At 48.1% G+C, this 23048-nt stretch overlaps 1 protein-coding gene across 5 annotated transcripts in view; it reads right to left on the bottom strand.

The window, feature by feature from the left end:
- Window positions 1-23048, bottom strand: part of LOC128333117 (IgGFc-binding protein-like) — a 94129-nt gene that overhangs the window by 11870 nt on the left and 59211 nt on the right. For all 5 annotated transcript variants that reach the window (XM_053268209.1, XM_053268207.1, XM_053268206.1 and 2 more), the window contains 11 exons: window positions 18855-20072; window positions 18045-18394; window positions 14936-15509; window positions 12659-13260; window positions 10546-11113; window positions 8579-9177; window positions 6680-7259; window positions 6229-6428; window positions 3918-4059; window positions 2858-3186; window positions 775-1348 (listed from right to left, as the gene is read on the bottom strand). In XM_053268209.1, coding sequence (XP_053124184.1) covers window positions 775-1348; window positions 2858-3186; window positions 3918-4059; window positions 6229-6428; window positions 6680-7259; window positions 8579-9177; window positions 10546-11113; window positions 12659-13260; window positions 14936-15509; window positions 18045-18394; window positions 18855-20072 — 5736 coding nt within the window. The remainder of the gene's footprint in view (window positions 1-774; window positions 1349-2857; window positions 3187-3917; window positions 4060-6228; window positions 6429-6679; window positions 7260-8578; window positions 9178-10545; window positions 11114-12658; window positions 13261-14935; window positions 15510-18044; window positions 18395-18854; window positions 20073-23048) is intronic.

The raw sequence follows: 23048 nt of genomic DNA, 5'->3' as shown, positions 1-23048 counted from the left end.
GCCATTGCAAGGAGCTATATAATAAGCAGGGACAATGTACAGCTGGAAAGACAGAGGCTCAAAAGGCCTCACATGTAGAATGGGGACATAGGAGGCTGGTCCATCTATTACTGCATCCCACTTTCTACCATGGATGCTTCATATTCAATAGCCTTCTACCCACCATTGAAGCTAGCTATGTAAGGTGCTGCCTTATACTGTGTTGGCCCATCATTTCATGTACACTCAACTTGTGTGTTCCTTTCTTAAATACCATTTCACACAATTGATGTAATTTGCTGGTCTGTGACCATATCGATAATGGGTGTAACACAGTTATGGTGCCAAATGAATTTCTGGATCAGGGTTCCTCATGGTTAATCATGCCTGTTTTATTTCCACTACACATTTCCACTTCTCTAAAGATGGCAGGTTTTTTCAGAATAATCTAGGGGGATATTTTCTATTTGGCTTTGGCCTTCTTAATTTAGTATGGTGTGATGGTTAGAGTGTTGGACTAGGACTAGGGAAATCTGGGTTCCAACCTCCACTTAGCCATGTAGCTCAGTTGGTGACTTTGGGTGAGTCAGCATCCCATAGCCTAACCTACCTCACAGGATTGTTGTGATGAGAACACTGGGGTCTGGGGAGAATCACATAGGCTGCCATGGGCTCTCCAGAGAGAGGATAAGATAAAAATATAATGAATGCATGCATTTGATTTTGCTAGGGATCACATTAGAACAGCGTGGCCCATTTCTTCTTTCAGAACTATGTACACAATTTTGTGCTCACCACAACCACTCTGAGCTCTCCAGTCTGGAACAACCACACCCTCCTTGTGGCAGTTGGAAGCATAGGCACTCAAGGCTTGGCATAGGATGTTCTTGGCACCACCGTTGAGGCAAACATCAAAGACGCAGCTGTCAAAGAAATCATCAGGGTTTAGCTTGGGGTGGCATTCACGGAAGAGGCCCCCGTCCAGCTTGGTGATAAGCCCACAGAACTCCTCGCTCTCAAAGAGTCGGCGTTGGCTCTCTTCACAAGTCGGGCAGTTCCCCTCGCAGAAGTCCCAGCAGAAAGGGTCACGGTCCTTCACCTTCCAGCTCCCAGCCCACTCCACCACAGAAGCAGCCTTGTCACCGGCACGCGTCACCATGTCGTCATCTGGGTTCTGGTTGAAATTCCCACAAAGGCCACAGATGGCGCCATAGTAGCTGCTGGGCAAAGTTATCTCCAACAGCCAGTTCCAGTCAAAAGAAACCACCAGGCCAAAATCAGTTTCCAGTATAGCATTCAAGCCACTTTGGTAGAGCTGCATCTTCCCATCCTCTAGAGTTACGGGCAGGCTCGTGAAGACGCCATTCAGCTGGAGACAGGAGACAGAGTCAGACATGTAACTCCTCCTGTAATAGTGCATTAGTCTTTGGATACCCTTCTCTAAACTCATCTCACATCTCCAACATTAATACCTCCAATACTGATTTCCCAATACCGGTGAACCCAGAAGAAAAGTAACCTAACATCAGAGACTTGCAGGGGACACCTAGAAATCGGCCACATGTGAGTTTAAAATGGGCTAAAAAAATTTTTTAAAGGAAATAATGCATGGGAGGACAAACAGGTAGGCAGATAGAGGGCAAAAGAAGAGATTTTTCCCCCAGCCACGATCACAGAAAAAAGAGAGCAGACTCTCACCACCATTTGGAGTTCTGGAAAGCTCCATTTCCCCCCCAAAAGAGGTTGGAGACATCCAAATGGAAATGGGATCCCCAAGTTTGGATCACCCGTAGTGTGTACTGCCTCCAATGTGACCAGGCCCTGTGAAAGCAGGGATGGTAGAACGGCCCATGGGTCATGCCATGAAACTGATTGCCAAGAATTTAGGACCAAGAAAAGGAAGTACTTTTTCACACAATGCAGAATTAACCTATGAAATTCTCTGCCACAAGATGTGGGGACAGCCAACAACCTGGATGGCTTGAAGAGGGGTTTGGATAGATTCATGGAGGACAGGCCTATCAATGGCTACTAGTCAGGTGGATATAGGCCACCTCCAGCCTCAGAGGCAGGATGCCTCTGAACACCAGTTGCAGGGGAGCAACAGCAAGAGAAAGGGCATGCCCTCAGTTCTTGTCTGTGGGCTTCCCAGAGGCATCTGGTGGGCCAGTGTGTGAAACACAATGCTGGACTAGATAGGCCTTGGGCCTGATCCAGCAGGGCTGTTCTTATGTTCTTATGCCCAGGGGTGACCCAAGGCATTTTGGCGCCTAAGGCAAGGTGCCAAATTCTGCCTTGCCCCACAATCCTGGAACATGGGGGCAGCTCCCTTTCAAAATCAACTTTGCAAGCTTCAAAAGTGCCTAGGGAGTGGACAGGGGGGAAAGTTGCTAACAGCCTCCTCTTCACTCTCTGTCCTTCCTGCAAGTTTTGCAAGGAGCAATGATGTAGTTGCAAATTCAGAAGTGCAGGCACTCTCCATGACAGCCCCCAGGGCCATGCAAACCCCAACAGTCAGAGGAGCCAAGAAATACCAGTGCTCCATCCCCGTGCGTCCTCCCTCCACTAATCCCCTGGTAAGGAGAGCTTCTCCTTGCAAAGCTTCCAAGGGTCAGAACAATCCTGAAGAGCTACTCCAATGGCAGCAGCGGGGTCATTTCGTCACTGGTGCCCCAATAACCTGCCGCCTGAGGCAACCATCTTACCTTGCCTCGTGAAAGGGCCATCCCTGGCACTGCGTCTTGTCAAGTGAGGCCCTTAATAGATCTTGGCCTCAGCCACCTTGTCTGACCTCTGGTGCCAACCATATTCCCAAAGGCTCTTCTCCTTTAGATCCTGTTCTCATGCTCTGTAGTGACACTATTGCAAGGGAACTCACCCGGATTTTGCCCACTTCCTGCTTGTGGATGGAGATGTGGTGACCATACACATAGATACTGGTCTGTCTCACAAAGGAAATAGCCTGGCTGCCCCGGTTATCATTCTTCTCATCTACAGTGAAAGGTACTAATGTTGGATCATTTCCACAGTACTTGGCAATCGTGTAAGTACAGGTGCCCTGGAAATGAAAGTCCCACCCATCGAAGGTGTGATAGTGGGGGTCTCCCCAACCCCAACAAGTCTCGTTGTAGTCTGGGACACAGGTTGCTCTGCCATTCTCTAACTTGCATGTTTCCTTGGTCCGACACTTGAATGTTTTGCAAGGATCTGAAAGAAGAAATCACATTGGATTTAGTGTTGTATGGGAGAGCGATGTTCAAAGACACACTCAAAATCTCAGTGCTTGTAGGAGACGTGTGCACCATCAACTGTTCACTGTACATACATGGCCATATGTGTAGGGGAGCCACCATAGTGTAGTGGGAACCAGCATAGTGTAGTGGTTAGAGTGTTGGACTAGGACCAGGAAGACCTGAGTTTGAATCCCCATTCAACCATGAAACTCACTGGGTGACTCTGGGCCAGTCATGTATCTCTCAGCCTAAGCTACCTCACAGGGTTGTTGTGAGGATAAAAATAACCATGTATACCGTTCTGAGCTCCTTGGAGGAAAAGCGGGGTATAAGTGTAAAAATAAATATATAAATAAACAGTAAGATGACAGCTCAGACCTAGTTCTTTGATTTGTGAATTTATGTGCATAGGTGAGTTTGGAGACTATTCCAGAAGACTGGCCTTATCAGAACTTCTATGCAGCAGTTTACGTTGCACAGATTTTTGCTGTGTGGAAATACCCTCGGTTTGGAGATAACTTTGTAAGGAACTGCTAATGTATGTGCCAATATGTTCTGTCCTCTAATGAAGAGCAGATGCCCAAAATGCATTGGGATTGTCGTTTGATTCTTCCTAATCAATGTTTCCTGCATCTGCTACATTCAGGTCTTCCTATGTTCCTGAGTGTCTTCTGAAAGGTCCTTCAGTCCATGATGGTTGTTCACCTTTATTGATGCAGCTCATGATCCCGTCCTGGATTTTGCAGGTCTCATCGCTGGAGCAGCTGTGGGACTCACAGGTGACTCCTCGGCCTGGGATACAGCTGCAGATTTGCTGGCATTCATTCAGAAGGACCTTCTCATTGGGCTGCGGGGGCATTTGCCAAGGGAAAGCAGACCATGGCATTAATCACCATCAGCATTGTTTTTACTGACAGGCAAGCTTTTCAGCTACACAGAAGACCGATCTTGGAACAGAAGCTCAGAGTACTGATTCCCTCTGCTCTGACCATAGTATTTCCCGCCCCCCCCCCGCCCCCCTCTTCCAGATCTGGGAACAAAACTCAAGTCCTGGCTCGTGTATATGGAGATCATGTATGTATCAGTTTGAATCAGACAAAAACTTCATAAGAGAGCCAGAATCTCAGCAGGGAAAGAAGAACAAAGCTTGGAAGTAAAACAGCATCTTTTGAATAGCTTCTTACTCAACCATCCGATCATCTCTGTAAAGTGCCAGGGACCTTAAAGTGAGCACACTGGCAGTGGGGAAGCCTGCAGGCCAAAGGAACTGTTGGCTGAATTCAGATGCACTATAGCACCACCAGTGAAGATGGACAGAAGGTGCTATTGCAGCTTCCAGTCTAGCAGGAATCAGATGTCACAAGGAGCCAACAGAGTCTTACTTTGGTCCTGTAACACTGCTGTCTGTGTCCTGATTCCTCATTCTGAGCAGCTTGTCACTCAGCCACAGACCAAGTTGCTACCTACTTAACCATGTGTTCAAGCACCTGTGGAGCCAACCACTGGCACTCCCGATGTTGCTGAACTACAACTCCCATCATCCACAGCTACAATGGGTGTTGTAGTTCAACAACATCTGGAGTGCCACATATTGGGAACCCCTGCTCTTGGCCAACATCTCTGATAGTCTTCCCAGTTCCTGGAAAATGAAAGCAGAGAGCCATGTATCAAACATAGCAATCAATGTGGAGTGACTTTTATGTGCAAGTTCTTGGGCCCTTAATAGTTTTGTGACATGCAGAAATTCAGTAGGTGCACTTTCCCCCTGCCATAGAGATTCAGTGATGGGGGAAAGCTTTACCTATCAATGAACCCTGCCCCCCTCCACTCCAAAAAATGGTGGAAATCCTAAAAGCGTGATATTCCATCAGTCTCAGCACAGCTCAAGCCATTTACAACTGAGAGTCTCATATCCTCTGGAATACCACAGAATATCGGATCAACTCCCTAGCTGTGGTTCCTTGTGTTGTGGTGCAGTGAAAGAAACCAGTCAGCCATCCCTTGCAATAATTCAGATATGGGGCAAATATTGTACACATATACAATCTCAGGTTTAAGACATCTCCAGTTGTTGAATACAAGAGAACTGTAATGTTCTCTGAATATAAACCACCCTGAGTCATTTTAAGAAGGGTGGTATATCATGCAAACAAACAAGTAGGGGAAGGAACCTCTGCCTGAGACCTTGAATATCCACTGCCAGCAGCGACTGGTGCAGGCGCTGTCGGAGGGTAGCGAGAGGCACCTTTAACTGTAAATTACTAGGTGCTTACCTCTCTTCCCATCGCACCTGAAAGCTGTTTTGAGTAGTGGCATGGCACCCGACACCCGCTGCAGTGAAGGATCGGCTCCAACACTCAGCTGACCTCTGCACAAGCATGGAGGCCATTTGCTGGCCATGCAAATGGCCTCCACCAGCTGAGAGTAGGAGGTGGGAGTTGGGGTAAGCACCTAGTAATTTACAGTTAAAGGTGCCTCCTGCTGCCCCACCAGGGGCGCCCGCAACAGCTGCTGCTGGCCGCTGCAGACAATACCAGGCTAGATGGAACAAAGTCAGTAATGGATGCTGTTAGGTGGAACAAAGGTTATGTGGAACTAGCCAGAGATGCAGACAGAGGGAATGCTTGAGAAGCAACTCCTCACTTAAAGTTTTTTGATGGAGGTAAGACACTTTGGCACCTATACTGGGCAGCAGCAATATAGGAAGATGCTGAAAGGCATCATCTCATACTGCGCAGGAGGTGGCAATGGTAAACTCCCCTGTATCCTACCGAAGACAACCGCAAGTCTCTGTGGTCACCAGGAGTTGACACCGATTCGATGGCACAACTTTACTCAAGACACTGGGGGATAGATGTGGGTTATTTGGTTTGGAGGAAGAGTTCAGTCAAATGAGGGGGGAACTCCTCAAATGCTTAGGGGGGATCTGCACCCCTGACTCTGCCTAAAGCTTTACATGTCCCCCTGCCCTGCAGCTATTCATGACAAGACAGTAGTTTCCTCTAAGGGGCAGAACCTTGTAATAGCTTCCATTCCTGGAGCATCCACAGTTCTCCACAGTGATGCAGTCAAGACCATCAAAGAAGAATCCATCGTCGCACTGGCAGCCCTCTGAGCAGCTCTCGGGGCACATCCTGGACTCAGTGATCCCGGCACAGTCAGCGGAGCAGAGGTCGGCACAGACCTCATAGTGGCTATTGAGTGGACAGCTCAGAGCTACAACAGAAAGAGATTTAGAAAACACAGGTGGAGGGAGGAAATGCCATTGACTCCAGTCAGTCCTTAAAGATAGCAAGAATTATTGGCCAAGAGGGCCAGCTACAATAAATTGTAGCTGGGGATGGTGGGAGTTGCAGTTCAGCAACATCTGGCGTTCCGTAGCTTGGGGACCTCTGCATTCACTATTAATAGAAAGCATTGCATTTTCTGAACCACATGGATCAGAAATTCAGCATAGCAGTACTCACGGCAGAAGGACTGACTCCTCCAGGGCTGGACAGAGACCCCAGCCTCTTGACAGGCGGAGACGTAGCTTTGGATGGTCTGGCACAGGGCTTGACTCTCTCCATTGCTCAAGCATAGGTCATAGATGCAGTCATTGAGATACACGTTGGGGTCCACCTTGCTGTGGCACACCCCGAAGGGGCCGTCAGTTGCGACCAGGAGCCCACAGTAGTTGCGCTGTTGGAAAATGTCCTTCTTTCTCTGCTCACAGACTGGGCAGTTGTTCCCAGAGCACCCATCTGAACAGGCTCCAGCTGTCCCAGGGACTGGGACCTTCCAAGCAGCCCCAAATGCAGCTACATCAGAGGTGGTCTTGCCATTGGGAAGCAGGAACTCATCATCCTTCTGGCCATTGTAGTTCCCACACAAGCCACACATCTGGCCCTGGTAGGTGCCTGGGACAGTGACCCGCACCCGGTAAACCAGGTCATAGCTCACAATGAGGCCAAAGTCAATTTGGATCAGGACCTTAGCACCATGCTGATAGGCTCGGAGACGTCCATTAGAAAGGGTGATGGGGAGAGACTGGAACACTCCATTCACCTGGAGGAAGAAGGAGGTTGTAGGATATGTAGGGGAATGTTTATAGTCACAAAAGGAGCTTCAAGTCCCCGACTCCACTCTATATCACAGTCATGGGATCAATTCACACAACCATTCTTGACATGCGGATATCAACCCAAGTTTATATTTTTCAGAGCATGCTTAACATAGACATATGCAAATGTCCATCTCTCACAAGAAGGTACAACACATGCACATCTGATGTATATGTTCACTCATATTATTAGAATCTGAACAAAAGGCTGCACTCTTTGGGCACCCAACACAAGTCTAAGATGGAGAGAAGAGGATCTATAACAACCCCATCTTGAGGGCTCTGAACAGCTGATTTTCAATGTGCTGAAGAGACACTGTTGGAGGTCATCATTTTACAGCAACATCTCTTGTTGCAGAAAATCCAGATCAAACGCATCTCTAATTTGGGAGAGAAAACAGACCCAGAAGGCCTGGACCAGGGCTTCTGCGACTTGGGTCCCCAGATATTGTTGGACTATGACTTCCCACATCTCTAGCCACAATGCATAGCCGTGCAGGACTTGGGCTATGATGGCGGGGGATGCCAAGAGCAGTAGTCCTACAATATCTGGAGACCCATGTTGGAGAACCTCATGTAAAACTGAAGGCTGGATAAAGGCAATGGGTTCCTTTCTCTTTTTAGATTGTGAGTCCTTTGGGGACAGGGAGCCCAAAATATTTATTAATTTATATCTATGTAAACCACTTTGGGAACTTTTGTTGAAAAGTGGTATATAAATATTCGCCATATTCGTATTCGTCTTCTCCAGATTTGATCTAATTGATGAATTAGAACTCACATTCCAAGCAACACATTTTCACTGAAACTTGCACCAAGCAGTTTTCAGCTTCCATTTCCATATTCTGTTTGTGGGCCCAATGCTTATTTATTTTGTTTTACATAAACATTTCTAACCCACCTTTCTTGCCAAAGGGAACCCCGAAGCATACAAGCAAAACAAATAAAACAAACAAAATCATAAAAACACAATGAAATTAACCAGAAACTAACAACCATAGTCCACAATTAAACCTCGATATATTTTTATTTATTTAATTTAATTTATTTATTTAACTTATTTTATACCACCCAAAACTTACATCTCTTATATAACACCTATCCACCTGCCAGTGCATCAACTTTCCCCCAAATACATTTACCTTCCCCAAATATTTTTAATATTTGCTACAATTTGCCATCACTAGCTTTGCTCTTGGATCCCTGATGGTAGAAGACTGAGCCCCAGGCATGTCCCATGATGGGCTTGGTTAAAGAGACCTACCATGATCAGTCCTTTTTTGTTCTGCAGCAGGGTAAGTGTGGCACCATAGACTTCCACAGAGACCATCTTGGTGACAGAGACTCTTCCATTCCCCCAGGACTCGCTTTCCTCTGTGACCATAAATGGAGTCAAGCGTTTCTTGTCTGTAATGCAGGTCTTAGCAAGGATGTAGGTGCAGGTGCCTTGGAAGGTGAAGTGGACGCCATCGAAGGAGATATAATGAGGATCTCCAGCAGTTATGCAAGTGGCAGAGCCGACTGGATGGCATTTCTGGATGCCGCCCACCGCCCTGCATTCCTCGTTGGGGCCGCAGGAGAATTCCTTGCAGGCGACATCTCCACCAGGCTGGCACACACACTCCACATTGCACTGGTGTGTCGGGTAGAAGGTCTGCCCAGCTGAGTAGTACCGATCCTGGTAGACGCAGCCGCACTGTGACATGGGGACACAGCGGTCACCGCTCAACACAAAGCCTTCGTCACAGACACAACCTTCCGCGCAGGGCTTGGTGCAGGGAAGGGATGAGAAGAGGCTGCCACAGGTTTGTTGACAGCCCCTGGCACAGAGCTCATAATGGCTGTTTTGAGGGCAGACCGGTTCTGGAATGAACAAGAAGGGAAGGGAAGGGAATGCAGGCTCCATCACTCCAGTTTTGTTCAACATGCTTTTTCGGTTTATATAACTCATACTGGGGCAAACTAAAGAGGGCAGCACCACAAACCTGACTTTTGGGGGGGTGGGGGAGTATTGAGACACTGACACATCGTTTTCAGTGTCTCAGTACTCCCCCCACCCAAAAGGGCAAGTATGAATAATCAAGAAGCAGCAACAGAATCTCACAGATGTAGGAGATAGATTTATTTAAAAGAGTCAAAGAATGGTCCTAATGCATTAGGACCATTATTTTACTTTTTTAGGATCCTATTAGGAGTTTTGGGGAAAGGTTAAAAAAAATTTAATCACCCACTTGCCCATTTCTTTTGTGGGTTGGATGGTAGGTAGAACCCATCATGCCCTACTACCCAACCGACTTTGGTGTCCCTAGAACTTACCCATGGGGAACAAGGGGGTGATTCGAGTTCCCCACTGTTCCCTAAGTCCGAATCAATCAAATCACTCGAATTAATTCGAGTTGATTCATTGAAACAGCTGGCAATGGTCATGGTTTCGATGCATCGTTTTTCGTATTTTGCTATTTGATTTGAGCTAGAATCAAATAGCAAAAGATTATTTGTCTGTGCACGTCTCTACTTTGAACTGCAGAAACCCAGGTTCCATTCGTTGTTTAGCAATGAAGTGCACAGGATGGCTTGGAGAAAATCAATATCTCTCAGCCTTGCCTACTTTATAGATATTGTGATAAACATGGGTGAGCTCCATATAAGCTGCCAAAGTTCCAAGGAGGAAAGGCAGGATACAAATGTGATCATGTACATAACGTGTCAGGCCACCTAACGGAGCAGTGGGGAAATGATTTGATTAGCAAGCCAGAGGTGGCCGGTTCGAATCCCCGCTGGTATGTTTCCCAGACTATATTTCCCAGACTATGGGAAACACCCATATTGGGCAGCAGTGATATAGGAAGATGCTGAAAGGCATCATCTCATGCAGTGCAGGAGGAGGCAATGGTAAACCCCTCCTGTATTCTACCAAAGACAACCACAGGGCTCTGTGGTCACCAGAAGTCAAAACCGACTCGATGGCACACTTTACTTTTACATCATGTGTCACCTCACTTTCTACCAGGCAGATTCTATTCTGTATGGACTGCCAGGAAAGGAAGACAGAATCAATACATTACAAGCACTCTTTGCACATATACAACATTGTCCAATATGTATATCAGATATTGCACTGTGCTATAATGTGCAATATCCAATGCACTTTCAGACACTCAATGCAGATGTGCCATAGGTTGCTCTGTGTACTTCCCACCAGTAGATGGTGCAAAATGAAAGCATACTCACTCCAAAATATGTGGATCCTCCAAATGTAGATGGTCACCCAGGTGGCTTGACATGCTGAGGCATAAGCAGCAATGACATGGCCCAGCACAGCTTGCTGGCCATTGAACATGCAGTAATCATACACGCAGTCCAGGAAGAACACCTCGGGGTCAATTTTACCATGGCACTCCCTAAATGGGCCGCTCTTGTCTACAAGTAGCCCACATTCTGCGCTGATGCCTCGCTGGCGCTGGGCAAGGTTTTCCAGGTCCGGACACAGCTTGAGGTTCACCTCTCCACATCCCTGGGACTCAGCCACCCTCCAGCTCTGCCCCAAGGCTGCAGGGTCTGAGGCAGAGCCACCACCAGCAGAGGTCAAGTCATCTTCTCTGTCTCCATTGAAGTTGCCACAGAGACCATCAAGAGCGCCTTGGTAGGTGTTTGGCACAGCAACCGTGAGACGGCTTTGCCAGTCAAAGGTGACAGTGAGGCCAAAATCTGTTTGTATCACAGTATCCCAACCCTTTTGATAGATATAGATTTGCTCCAGGCCCATCCTGTATGGCAGGTTGGTCAGCAAGCCATTCACCTGGGAACAGAGAGTGGAAGGCATAGGTGAGGACTCTCCTGCCTGAAATCTCGCTATATACATAGGAAATTAGCTGAAATAAAATGTCAGCCAATTTTTCCCAAATGAAATGTCAGTTGTTGTTTTTAATGAAACATTGGGGGCGGGGAAGGTGTCCAAATGAAATTTTACTATTTTTCTGTAATGAAACATCAGTATTTTAAAAACAAATGTCAATATTTATTTTTTCAATTTGAAACATGTTTGCTTTTGAAATCTGACTTTGATGGGTACTTACTAAAGGCTTAAAGCTTACATTATTAGTGAATCTGAAGGTAACTGTGTTATGAATCCATTTGTTAAATGCAAAATTTCTGCAGATTGTTGCTTTACAGCATTCAGTAAACAAAAAACAAAAAACCCAGCAACAAAAGCAACCCTAAATCCAATGGTTCCCATAACTGCTAGTTCTAATTGGGAAAGGAATTGGCAGGAAATTTGAAACAAATATGAGTGAGGAGAATTTGTGAAACTTCTCCCCTCTCCAATTCATTTCATCTCTAGTAGCCCCTGTTCCTCCATGGAAACATCTCTACAGTTCATCTGCATTAATGGTCAATACACCCAGTCCAACTGAGAGCGATGAACATACAAAGTTGAGTCAAGCCACTGGTCCATCTAGTCAAAATCGCCTACTCTGACTGGCAGCTGCACTCCAAGATCTCTGGAAGAGGTCCTTCCTAACCCTGGTATATGATACTCCATGAGTTGGAAATACCAGGGATCGGACCTTAGACTGTCCACAACAGGTGCTCTGTCACTGAGCTATGACTCATGACTCTGAATTTCTATTTTGACTAACAGCAGCTCTTCAAGGACTCACAAGCCATTCCAAGTTCTGCTACCCAAGATCCTGTAACCAGAAATCCCAGAGATTGAGCTTGAGACCATCTGCATACAAAACATCAGCTTCCACTAAGCTATGACCCTAAGAATCAGGCATACATATGCATACAAGCTTGTTTGAGAGATTGTATGCAGGGGCGTGGGGACTATGGAGCCAGGGGAGACTATCTTCCCCCAGCCGCCAGGGTCTGAGGGGGCTCCGCCAAGGCACCCCCTCACACTTGACAAAGGCACCCCCTTGTCCCTCCCACATCCAGCTGGTGAACGATGCACTTGCCAGCTGGGCAATCAAGGCACTCCCCTCTCCTCCCCAGCCAGTGTTTCACTGAAATGCTGGCTGTGCTGGTGGGGGAAGTGTTTCAATGAAACACTGACTGGGGAGGATGGGAAAGGGTCCGAATGGATCCTCTCCTGGCAACTGGCCCCGCCCCTGCATCTGACATCAGACACAAGGGGTGGGACTAATGCTGAGTACAGGGCCTGTCAGCAGTTCCCATCCCCAGTCAGAGGTTCATGGAATCGCTGACTGGGAGCTCTTTTCCCTGCCTCCTTGCAGCCAAGAGTCCTATGGCCCTGCTTGTGTGCATATCTATGCAGGAGCGTTGGGAGAGGGGACCATAGCTCAGGGCCTTCCTGAAGCAGAAGGCATCTTGGACTCACCATGACTTTACCCCGATAAGCCCAGCTGATGGTTATCTCTAGGCCGTACACTTGGACCTTGACCAATTTGTTGAGGGACATGGTCCAGCCCCCTTGCCGGGAGTTCTGGACCAGGACCTGGAAATCGACCAAGTCTTGGCTCTTCTTGCTCAGTCTGACAAACTTGTACAGGCAGGTGCCCTGGAAGTTGAAGCTCTGCCCATCAAAGCTGTGGTAGTGGGAGTAGCTGATGGCAGAACAAGTGGCGTAGCCAGTCGGGTAGCAGTCCTGGAGACCATTCTCTACCCTGCATTGTTCCCCATTCTTGCAGCTTGTTGCCTGGCACTTCACTTGCTTGCTCTCTGGGTCGCAGACGCAGCGTCTTGTGCATGCGCTGTCTCCCCAAAACTCCTCGTTGGGGGTAAGGAGCCGGCCCTCAAACACACACCCACAGGTAGCCTTGGGGATGCATTTCCCAGCATCCAACACGAAGCCCTCGTCACACTCGCAGGTCTCGACACAGCGTGCTGAGGAGCAGTTGGTGGGAACTGCATGGTCATTGCAGGTGGCCGGGCATGGAGATCCACAGATCTTGTACTGACTGTTCTCAGGGCAAGACAGAGCTGAACAAGGGAAGGAACAAGAGGGTCACAGCGGCACTATTCTTTATCCTCGGCCTCAGTCAGAACTCACTCTCAGGCTGCTTCAAAACATCACTCCCAGCAAGCAAGGCAGCAGAAGAACAGGAAGTGCAACAGGAAGTACATAGTCAAGTGCTTCCTGTTGCAATACCGATCAGCATGGGGGATCCTCCTCCTTAATGGGACAAATATGGTGGCTGGAATTCTAATTCAGAGTGCCAATCACCCACAAAACGTGGCTTTTAGAAGTGCCCTCAAATACCACGTGCTGATTGTGGAATAATATATAGCTGAAATGTTTCATTGCCCTGGCCTGTTTGCTGCCAAATAACCAGGAGGAGCCAGAAAGGAAATAGGAAGAGTCTGCTGGTCCACAGCATTGAGCCAGGGCAACTGAACTGTACCTCAGAGGCACATTCTCTGTTCCACAGTTCAGATAAAAATGGGGTTGGTCACTTAGCATATACCCTGCTGACTGAGCAAAGAGGCGCCTTTTAAAAGTGGGGATTCTCTTTATTGAGCAGGGGGAGAGCAACTGGCCCTATCCATCCCAAGCACAGCTTCCCTCCGGTCTATCTTATCTTTATCTTATGTTTCTTTTTTAGATTCTGAGCCCTTTGGGAACAGGGAGCCAGATAGAGAGAGAGAGAGAGAGAGAGAGAGAGAGAGAGAGAGAGAGAGAGAGAGAGAGAGAGAGAGATATTTCTCTAAAGCATACCTGTTGCTAATCCTATGTGTGGCAGCTCTTACGAGAGTTCATGAGCAAGCTGCCGGCAGGGGGAGAAGAAAGCAGCAGCGCTGGCGGACAGGCTTGCAGGAAAAGCGCGTAAAAAAATAGGGGGGAGAAATGGTGGCAGGTGGGTGGGGGAAGAAAACGGTGACGGTGGGCAGGCAGCAGAAGAAAATGGCGGCAGCAGAGCGGGGGGAGAACTAGAGGTGCAGATGCTCTGCACCTGGCCCAGCTAGTTGTACTTATTTATTTCTATCTATGTCAATGAATTCACTTTAGGAACTTTTGTTGAAAAGCTGTATATAAATATTCATCATATTCAGGCCGCCATTTTTGCATTGCATTGGCCACATGAAGCCATTTTGTGTACCAGTTACAAAGGCTAATTTCTCCCATACCCAAGAGCACTAAACTAAAGCTACTAAGTTTACAACTTGGCAAACTTGACTGCTTCAGCTGGAACTGGCCACCCTTTCCCACTGGGAATTCCACTGCCAGGTTTGGCTTTTTCTGATCTGGTGCTGCAGCAGTCCAGCTGCCTGCCTTCTCCTCCAGACATCAGCAATCAAGCAGGGGAAAGAAGCTGGCTGGACTACAGCCGCTCCAGGGAATGGAGAAACAACTTCCCAGCCACTCCTGCGGTCTTTCTTTATGATTATCTTCTAGGGAGGTGAAGTCCTTCTTGGAAGGGGCTCAATAGGGCATCTATTCTTTCCTACCAGGAAATGCTGCTGAGATGAATCAAGGCTGAATGGGAATCAGCAGCCTGATATCCTGTGTTTTTAATCAGTCTGCCTGAGCTAAATGGCCATTCATATTATTTTGTTTCCTGCTCCATTGGAGTAAATCCTGCTCCATTACAAGTTCCCAAGGCATTGCCATGGTAAGTAGCAACCCTTCGCCCCATAAGCAATTAATGCTACTCACAGCATCCAACGAGTCTCCTCCAATCAGATAAGACAACACCTTCTCTCTGGCAAGCATCCGCATAGTTAGTCAGTGCTTGGCACAACATCTCTCTGTAGCCCTCATAGATGAAGAGGTCATATGCGCAGTTTTCCACAAAGATATCTGGATCAAGGACAGAGTGGCACTGGCTGAATGGGCCACTCTCCTTTTTGCTGATCCATCCACAGAAAAGCTCAGCTTTGTATCTAATAAGCAGTTCTAGGGTGACCTTCTTGCATTCCCCATGACAGTCATCCCAGCAGAACTTGTCACCATCTTCCACCTTCCAGCTCCGCCCAAACTCCACAGGGCTGGGAGCCAAGCTCCCATCTGGGGTCCTGAAGTCATCAGCAGGGTCCCCGTTGTAGTTGCCACACAGGCCACAAACATTCTCGGAGAAGCTGCTGGAGATCTTCACCACCACAAAGTTCTTCCAGTCATAGGAGACCCTCAGTGAGAAGTCTGTCTCAATAATGACGGAGCCCCCACTCTGGTAGAGCCTCAGTTTGCCCTCATTCAGCGAGATGGGCAGCCGGGAGTGCTGGTTATTCACCTGGTAGAGTAAATGTTATTGTCAGAAGCACTTACAACACAAAGGCTAGAAGTGAAGACATTGCTGCTTATAGGTTCACAGCACTGAGAGCAGCCCAAAGGTCCTCTGGCCCAACTCCCTGCTCTGAGAGAGGACAATCCACAGACATCAAACAACCCAGGTGACACAAATGAGTAGGGATGTGCAAAATGGTTCGACCTTGAGCTGGCTCGAGCTCGAACCAGCTCATTTCAATAGCTCGACCTCAAACCAGACCAGGCCCAGATTGGCTTGAGGTAGAACCAAACCCCCTGGACCAGTTCAGGGCTGGTTTGGGGGTGCCAGTGATGTTAAACTGTGTTTTTAAAAATGTGGGCGTACCACTGCTGAGGGCTTTGGCAGCCTTGGAGGGTGCTGCTGCAGCTGTGGGGGGTCTCTGGTAGTCTCCCCTCCACCAGCTGGCCTCCCCTGGTCTTCCATGGGCTGGTTTGGCCCATATTTGGATCATTTCAGCCCTCTGTGGGTGCATGGTAGCCAATTTTGAGGCCTCCATGCATGCATGCCAGCCATTTGCATGGCCAGGCAAATCGGATTTGTGCACATCCCTACAATCAAGGCCACACTGTGCCACAGAATAAGAGTACAAGAGTAGCATTACACACTCAGAAATATCATGTGGAGGACCCTACTTAGCATTTGTACAGTGCTCTTGTGTGTTTAGAGCAGGGATTCTCAACGTTGGGTCCCCAGATGTTATTGTACTTCAACTCCCATAATCCTCAACTGAAGGCCACTGGGGCTGGGGATTATGGGAAATGAAGTCCAAAAACATCTGGGGACCCAACATTGAGAATCCCTGGTGTAGAGCACTTGGTGTGTATCATTGTATACTCCTCAGAGCAGCCCTGCAAAGTGAGCATTATCCCCCTATTGATCTAAGGAAGTGGCTGGTTTAGGGCTACCTATTAAGTTCATGGAAATAGCAATAATCCAACTTGAAACTTCATGATTCATAGCTCAGCCCCTTGGCCACCATGCTACACCAGATCATTCTGACCATACAGTTTCAGAATGCAGATAGAAGGAGTGGGGAGACTCATGTTTGAATTTCCAGTGTTTTAAAAAATCCTCATAGACTGCAGTAAAGTGTATGTAACCGAACTGTGGGAACTGAAAGGTGAATAGTTGTAGGAGGGGCTTCTATTACCAGAGGTGTCTGGGAAGAAGAACATTCTTGTTGTTATTGTTGTTAGTCTGTGTTAACTGCAAGATAGCGGATAGTATCAGAAGCTCCTGGTGTTTTCTGTGCTAATTCTTTAGTTCAGGGGTTCCCAACTTGTGGTACATCAGATGTTGCTGAACTACAACTCCCATAATCGTCAGCCACAATAAACTGTAGCTGGGGATGATGGGAGTTATAGTTCAGCAACATCTGGAGTGCCACAGGTTGGGAACCCCTGCTTTAGTCTGTAACAGAGGCAGAGCTATAATAGGGTGGATGGGTTTAAAGCAGGGATTCTCAACGTTGGGTCTCCAGATGTTATTGGACCAACTCCCATAATACCCAACCCAAGGCCACTGGGGCTGGGGATTATGGGAGTTGAAGTCCAATAACATCCAAGGACCCAACATTGAGAATCCCTGGTTTAAAGGACCCATCCGCCCAGCTCATAGAAGCCACCTGAGGAAGGGCTGCACAAGCCCCCCACTGCTCCCTCTAACAGAGATTCCCAGATGTTGTTCACTACAACTCCCAGCATCCCTAGCTGCAACAGCCTTTGGTTGGGGATTATGGGAGTTCTAGTCAACAATATCTGGGAATCCCTGTTAGAGGGAACAATGGAGCCCTCCATAGATAAATAATATGTTTTTGTTCAAAGCTATAGGGTCATAGCATCCTTGTCTTATGTAGTGCTCACACTGATAAGCTAATTTTCTATGCGCAGTGAGTTTCTGACATGGGGGAGCATTCAACATGCAATTCCTTCCTCCTCCCACAAGCAGCATCTCACAAGATCCTCTAGGTCTATAGACTAACCACATACCATGCTGCAAACCACATGATATGATGACACTTGATATATGGCAGGTATTCTAAGTATGCGTAAATAGCAGTCTTTTCACAGGTGTGTTTACCCAGCCGGTCAGCTACTACAAGAGGTGGTGAACAGGATGAAGTGACTTAACAGGGCATGACTTTTGCGCTTCGATCTTTAGCACAAGACTGCAGAGTCTTGTCAAAATACTCGCTGAAAATGAGTGAACCTTTTGGTGGAGATGCCAGAAATGAGGAAAGGGTCCTTAGCAATGCTCCGATATCGAATTGAACCTCCCTCCCGGTTTGGTTCACTATTGGAATAAACCCCCCTGGCCGTTCAGGGGGTTCACGATTTGAACATAAATGGAGGGCGGGGAGGGGAAACTTCTGGAGACCCCCTCGCAGCTGAATCTAGGCCTCAGACCAGGTGACAGTGAGTAAAATTTAAATTTTTTTTAAGTAAAAAAAATTTTTAACTCGCTCACACAACCTCCAAGAGAAAGGGATGCAATTCTTACCCTGACTAGGCCATACTCATTCCTGGTCACACTGATGTTCTGCTCGTAGACCTGGACTGTCACCAGCCCAATGTAGGACACACTTTGCCTGGCCCGGTTCTCATTTTTGGTGGCAACATGGAAGGTTGGGAGAGTCAAGTCTGGCCCACAGCTCTTGGCCATGGTGTAGGTGCAGGTGCCCATGAAACGGTAGTTCTGCTTGTCAAAGGTCTGGTAGTGGGGGTCACCCAGGGCCCAACAGGTGGCACTGGACTGGGCCACACATACTGGCTGGTCATTCATTATCTGGCAAGTCTCCTTCTTTCGGCACTGTGTGGAACTACAGGAAGGTTTGGGGGCAGGTTGAGAGGCTGATAAGGAAAAGACAAGGGGTTAGGGTAATTCATGGTTAATTCATTCATTGTGTTATAGGTATTAGCCTATTCACACATTCCAGATCTGTACTAGGGGTGTGCATGGACTGTTTTCCAGTCCAAATTTGGACCAAATTCAGAATGACCCACCAGGCCAGGTGATGGAGCGCCAAGAGCTGCACCACTTCCTTGATCTAGGCCAGCTTTTGAATGTGGCTTTAGTTACTTGTGTTCCAGTCCGGGAATCAAGGTAGGGCTAACAAACAGCCAGCTGCAAGAGCCCGGAAAAGCAGTCTGTCTGCACTTGCTTCTCTATACATAATATCTTCTTCATTAAACTGTTAATATTCCTGATTCCAATCCACTACCTTGCATACCACAACTCTTTCCCTTGGATTCTACACTCCTAGGGAATTCAGCCCCTTGATCCCTTACTATCATGCCCTGCATTACTCACCACTTCGGCAGAGTGCTGTGGATCCATAGCCATTCTCAAAGGTGATGCCAAAACCCAGCAGGCCAAAAGGGGTGTTGCGGTGCTCCATGGCGTGGCCACGGCCTTCTTTCCCCAGGCTGTACTCACTCCAGGAATATTCTGTACCCGGAATCTGTCTCCAAGAGACTGTTCCCAACGCACGTCCATCCATGGTGATCCCGGCAGTGGCGATAGTCTTGGTGACAATGAGTGCATAATTATCAAAGCCCTTCTGGGCCCTGAGAGAGTAGGATGTGCAGTAACTGAACACATCAGGGACACTCAGGAAGAAAGGGTCGAAGGTCACACCATTTCGGGTACCACCAGTGCAGAAGAAGAAGACCTGGATCCCAACATTGGCTGTGATGTAGATGGGGACGGAGCGTGTGACTTCCAGCTGAAGGACTTGTCCAGCTTCAAGGGTGTGGCTCTTCTGGATCCCACCAGAAACACAGGTAACCAGAGTGCTCTGGGAGGCAACTATATAGGCCAAATCATACTTCATTTGAAAGGAGAGAGGGAGGACAAAGAAGGCCCGGCCCCAGCTTGACACAGGCAGCAACTGCTCTGCCACATGGTTACACTTGGAGTTCTTGTACGCGCAGGTATGCCCGCTCAGCACTGCCACTGGCCGCGTTGATCTGACGAGAGTACCCGAGAGGTCTTGCCGGCTTTGGAACTGGATGGCTTCAAAGGGAGAAAGGAAGACATTCAGCTTGCTGCCTGCTGGGTAGACACGCTCCTGGAATCTCACGCTGCCCTTGAGGTGGATCTCTACTGCAGTGCGATCACGCCACGCAATGACAGAGAACTCCTTGTATAAGTCTCCAGTAGGTGTGAGGACATAATACTCCATGCCTAGACTGGAGACAGGGTAGACAACAGAAGTGTCAGTCGACCTGTCCTTGGAGTTGAGGGCCAACACAGAGACATCTTGATTTGCTTGCACCATTACAGTCTTGCAGAATTTCGCAGTGCCAAACATCTCGGCATAAGCTGGTATCTTCACTGATGCTGACTGACCCCCAGCAAGGAAGAATGTGCTACGGAATCGGGATTTGTTGACCAAGACAACGATGCTGGTGGAAGATGCATAGCCAGAGATAAAGAGCTGGAATTGAGCCTGAGAGTAGTCCAGTTTGTAGTTTTGCATGAAGGCTGTGATGAACTCCCGGCCAACGGGGGCTACGGCATGGAGGCCTGGAAGGAATGGAACAGAAAGGAAGTCAGTGCTGCATGTGTGTATGTGCATTGCATGAGAAAACTGAAGTGAGTGAAAGAATAAGATTATTGTTGAAGCCATAGGCCATAACACACATATTAAAGGAACCTGAAGTGTCTTTCTGCGTAAGGCTGCTACTGAAGAAGACTGCTACCTAGAGGAAAATCCAAATCTGACTCCTTAATCTCATACCTACAGCATTACAGAAATATATGTATAATCTCCATGTATGCAAACTATGATACCAGTGGTTGATTCACTGATGTGGAGGTCACACACACACACACACACACACACACACACACACACACACACACACTTTCACCCAATATTTTTCACAATATCAAGCCATGCAGGATTGCTTTCAACAGTCACTTGGAGATTGATGCCAGTTTCTGGAAATCCCAGAACGACCCTGGAGGCTGGACAATCATAAAGGTGGGGCAATTGCTTTTTTCAAATATATTCTGAGCCAACAGAACAAACAGTCCTGGATTTTAAATCAGAGCAGAACAAGCTATTGTAGAGTAAACAAATACAGTCAGTCTCCAAACACAGCAGGTAAAGTGGAGCCTGCAGCAGTGTGTGTGAGAGCGAGAAAGGGGGGGACGCATGGGGGGAGTTTGTGCAGTGATCGTTGGGAATGGGAGTGGGGTTTTACAGGCCTGTCCATCTCCTTTTTGTGAAATGTTGCAGAGTTTAGTAATCCAGACAAAAGCAATAGCAATAGGCTGTTATTAACATCATAACATTTGAAATTTAGAGGCTATTCACACGCGTGTGCAGAACTGGGCTAAGGGAGCCCAGCCTGGTTTTGCACATGCGCATGAACCACCACAATCAGGCCCAACCCCAGCAGCACCATGGCAGCAAACCCGCCTATGGAGCCACCTTTCAAATGGGGCTAGGAGGGCAAGCATTCTCCTCACCCCGTTTTTTGTGATCGTGCATCATCCGCGACTGGCAGACTGAGGGAGCGGAGGGTGGGGGATCATCATAATGCACCGTGCATTTGCATGGTACATTATTGGAGTTCCAGGGAGCAGGGCAATGCATGGCAATGCTCCTGTCACCCCCACCCTCAGAGCTACTGGCAGCAGCCGGTTTCCATGTGGGTGGGTGATGCACCCACCCAGGGAAGCCAGATTGATCATCTGAGGGAAGCTAAGCTCTTTATCTATCTATCAATCAGCTCTTTAGGGCTTTGCCCCAGCAAACCAGGTAGCTCCTTCTCATTGTCCGTGAGAAAGGGCTCTTAGTGTGATGTTTCCTCTATGATGCAGTTGTTTGCTGGCCACAAACAGCATGACCCCAACTGGCCTCAGAGTCCTCAAGAAGAAGGAGCATGCTCCTCTAGCCAGGGCCTGTTACCTTCACAGACCCTTTAGAACGCATTGCCCCAGGCCAGGCCTCCTCACAAATCCCAGGGCTCTTGCCAGCTCAAGCCCTCATCATCTTCTGGCCACTTGTCACTGGCCAGGGGTCCTTTAAATACTCCCTGACAACCAGGGCAGCTCTCACAAGATCTCGGCCAAGTCTGAGACTTCGGGCCAAAATCTCACGACAGCCTCCCGAGTTCTCACAAGAACACGCCATCTCCTGGTGTCGATTCGTCTGCCTGCCATTCAGGCCAACCTGGGACATCCACCGGGAAGGTAGCACCGATAACCCCCTCCTAGAGCTCCCCAAGTACCAGCAAAGCCGGCACGGATTTGGACCCACTTAATGGTAAGCCCCGATCCGCTTCTCTCTCCATCCCTGTCCCCAAGGTTCCCTCACACTTAGACCTAGGAGTTTTACAACATTCATTGTTTTTAACAAAAATGTTTAAACACACTGTTTTGAAAAGCGTATCATGCATCATTCGGGGTGGAAAATGCTACATCTTCAATTGAAAATTGTGAGGGGGGGTTCAAAATTGGAATAAAAATCCACATGTTCTCCCATTTTCCTGGGTCTTCACATATTAGGATCAGCCCCATGACCACTAGGCTCTGCCTGCTAACAATTTTTTAATGGTCTTTCAGGGATTAGTGGCCTTGTGACATCACCAGGCCTCACCTCTTGAATCTTGGAATCTGGGATGCTTCCAACCTGACGATCCTAAAGCCAAACTGTGATTGGTTTCAAACAAGCCAATGGAGTGGGCTGTGTATGGTTGCCAACACTGAGTTGGCCAAAATTAGTACACAAGTTGGGGGGGATGGGGGGATAAGGAGTTTTGGGGGCGGGGCCTGGCTTCTTTTAGTACTTTCAGTCCGAGTTGACACAGTGCCCTCCCCCATTGCCACTAGGCCCCTTGAAGAACATTAACATAGGAACATAGGAAGCTGCCTTATACCGAGTCAGACCATCGGTCCATCCTGTTCAGTACTGTCCACACCAAGGCTGAACAACATCAGCCCTCCTGCAGATGTTGAACTACAACTCCCATAATCCCTGACTATTGGCTACAGTGGCTGGGGAAGATGGGAGTTCAAAGCAGCTGTAGGGTTGGAGTTGTGCAGCCCTGGTCTACCATGACTGACAGCAGCTCCAAGGTTTCAGGCAAGTCTTTCCCGGCCCTACCTGGAGATGCTGCCAGGGACTGAACCTGGGACCTTCTCCATGCAAGAATGCAGAAGCTCTTCCACTGAACTATGGACCCATCGCCTAAGGAAGGGGTGTCAAACTGCAGCCCTCCAGCTGTTGTTGGCCTGCAACTCCCATCAACCCCAATCACTGCAGCCAGTAGCCCTGGATGATGGGAGTTATGGTCCAACAACAGTTGGAGGTCCACAATTTTACATCCCTGCCCTAAGGGGAATATCTTACCGTGTCCACACGTAGTCACCCATCCAAATGCAAACCAAGGCAGACCCTGCTTAATGACAGGGACAATTCATGCTCACTACCACAAGATCAGCTCTCTTCCCCAATTTGAGTTCAATTTGAATTGCAGGGGACCTCATTAG

The sequence above is a fragment of the Hemicordylus capensis genome, chromosome 7 (genome assembly GCF_027244095.1).
Source record: "Hemicordylus capensis ecotype Gifberg chromosome 7, rHemCap1.1.pri, whole genome shotgun sequence".
In the NCBI taxonomy this organism is placed as follows: Eukaryota; Metazoa; Chordata; class Lepidosauria; order Squamata; family Cordylidae; genus Hemicordylus; species Hemicordylus capensis.
Note: the sequence above shows the minus strand (reverse complement) of the source record. Positions and strands in the feature narration are given on the sequence as shown.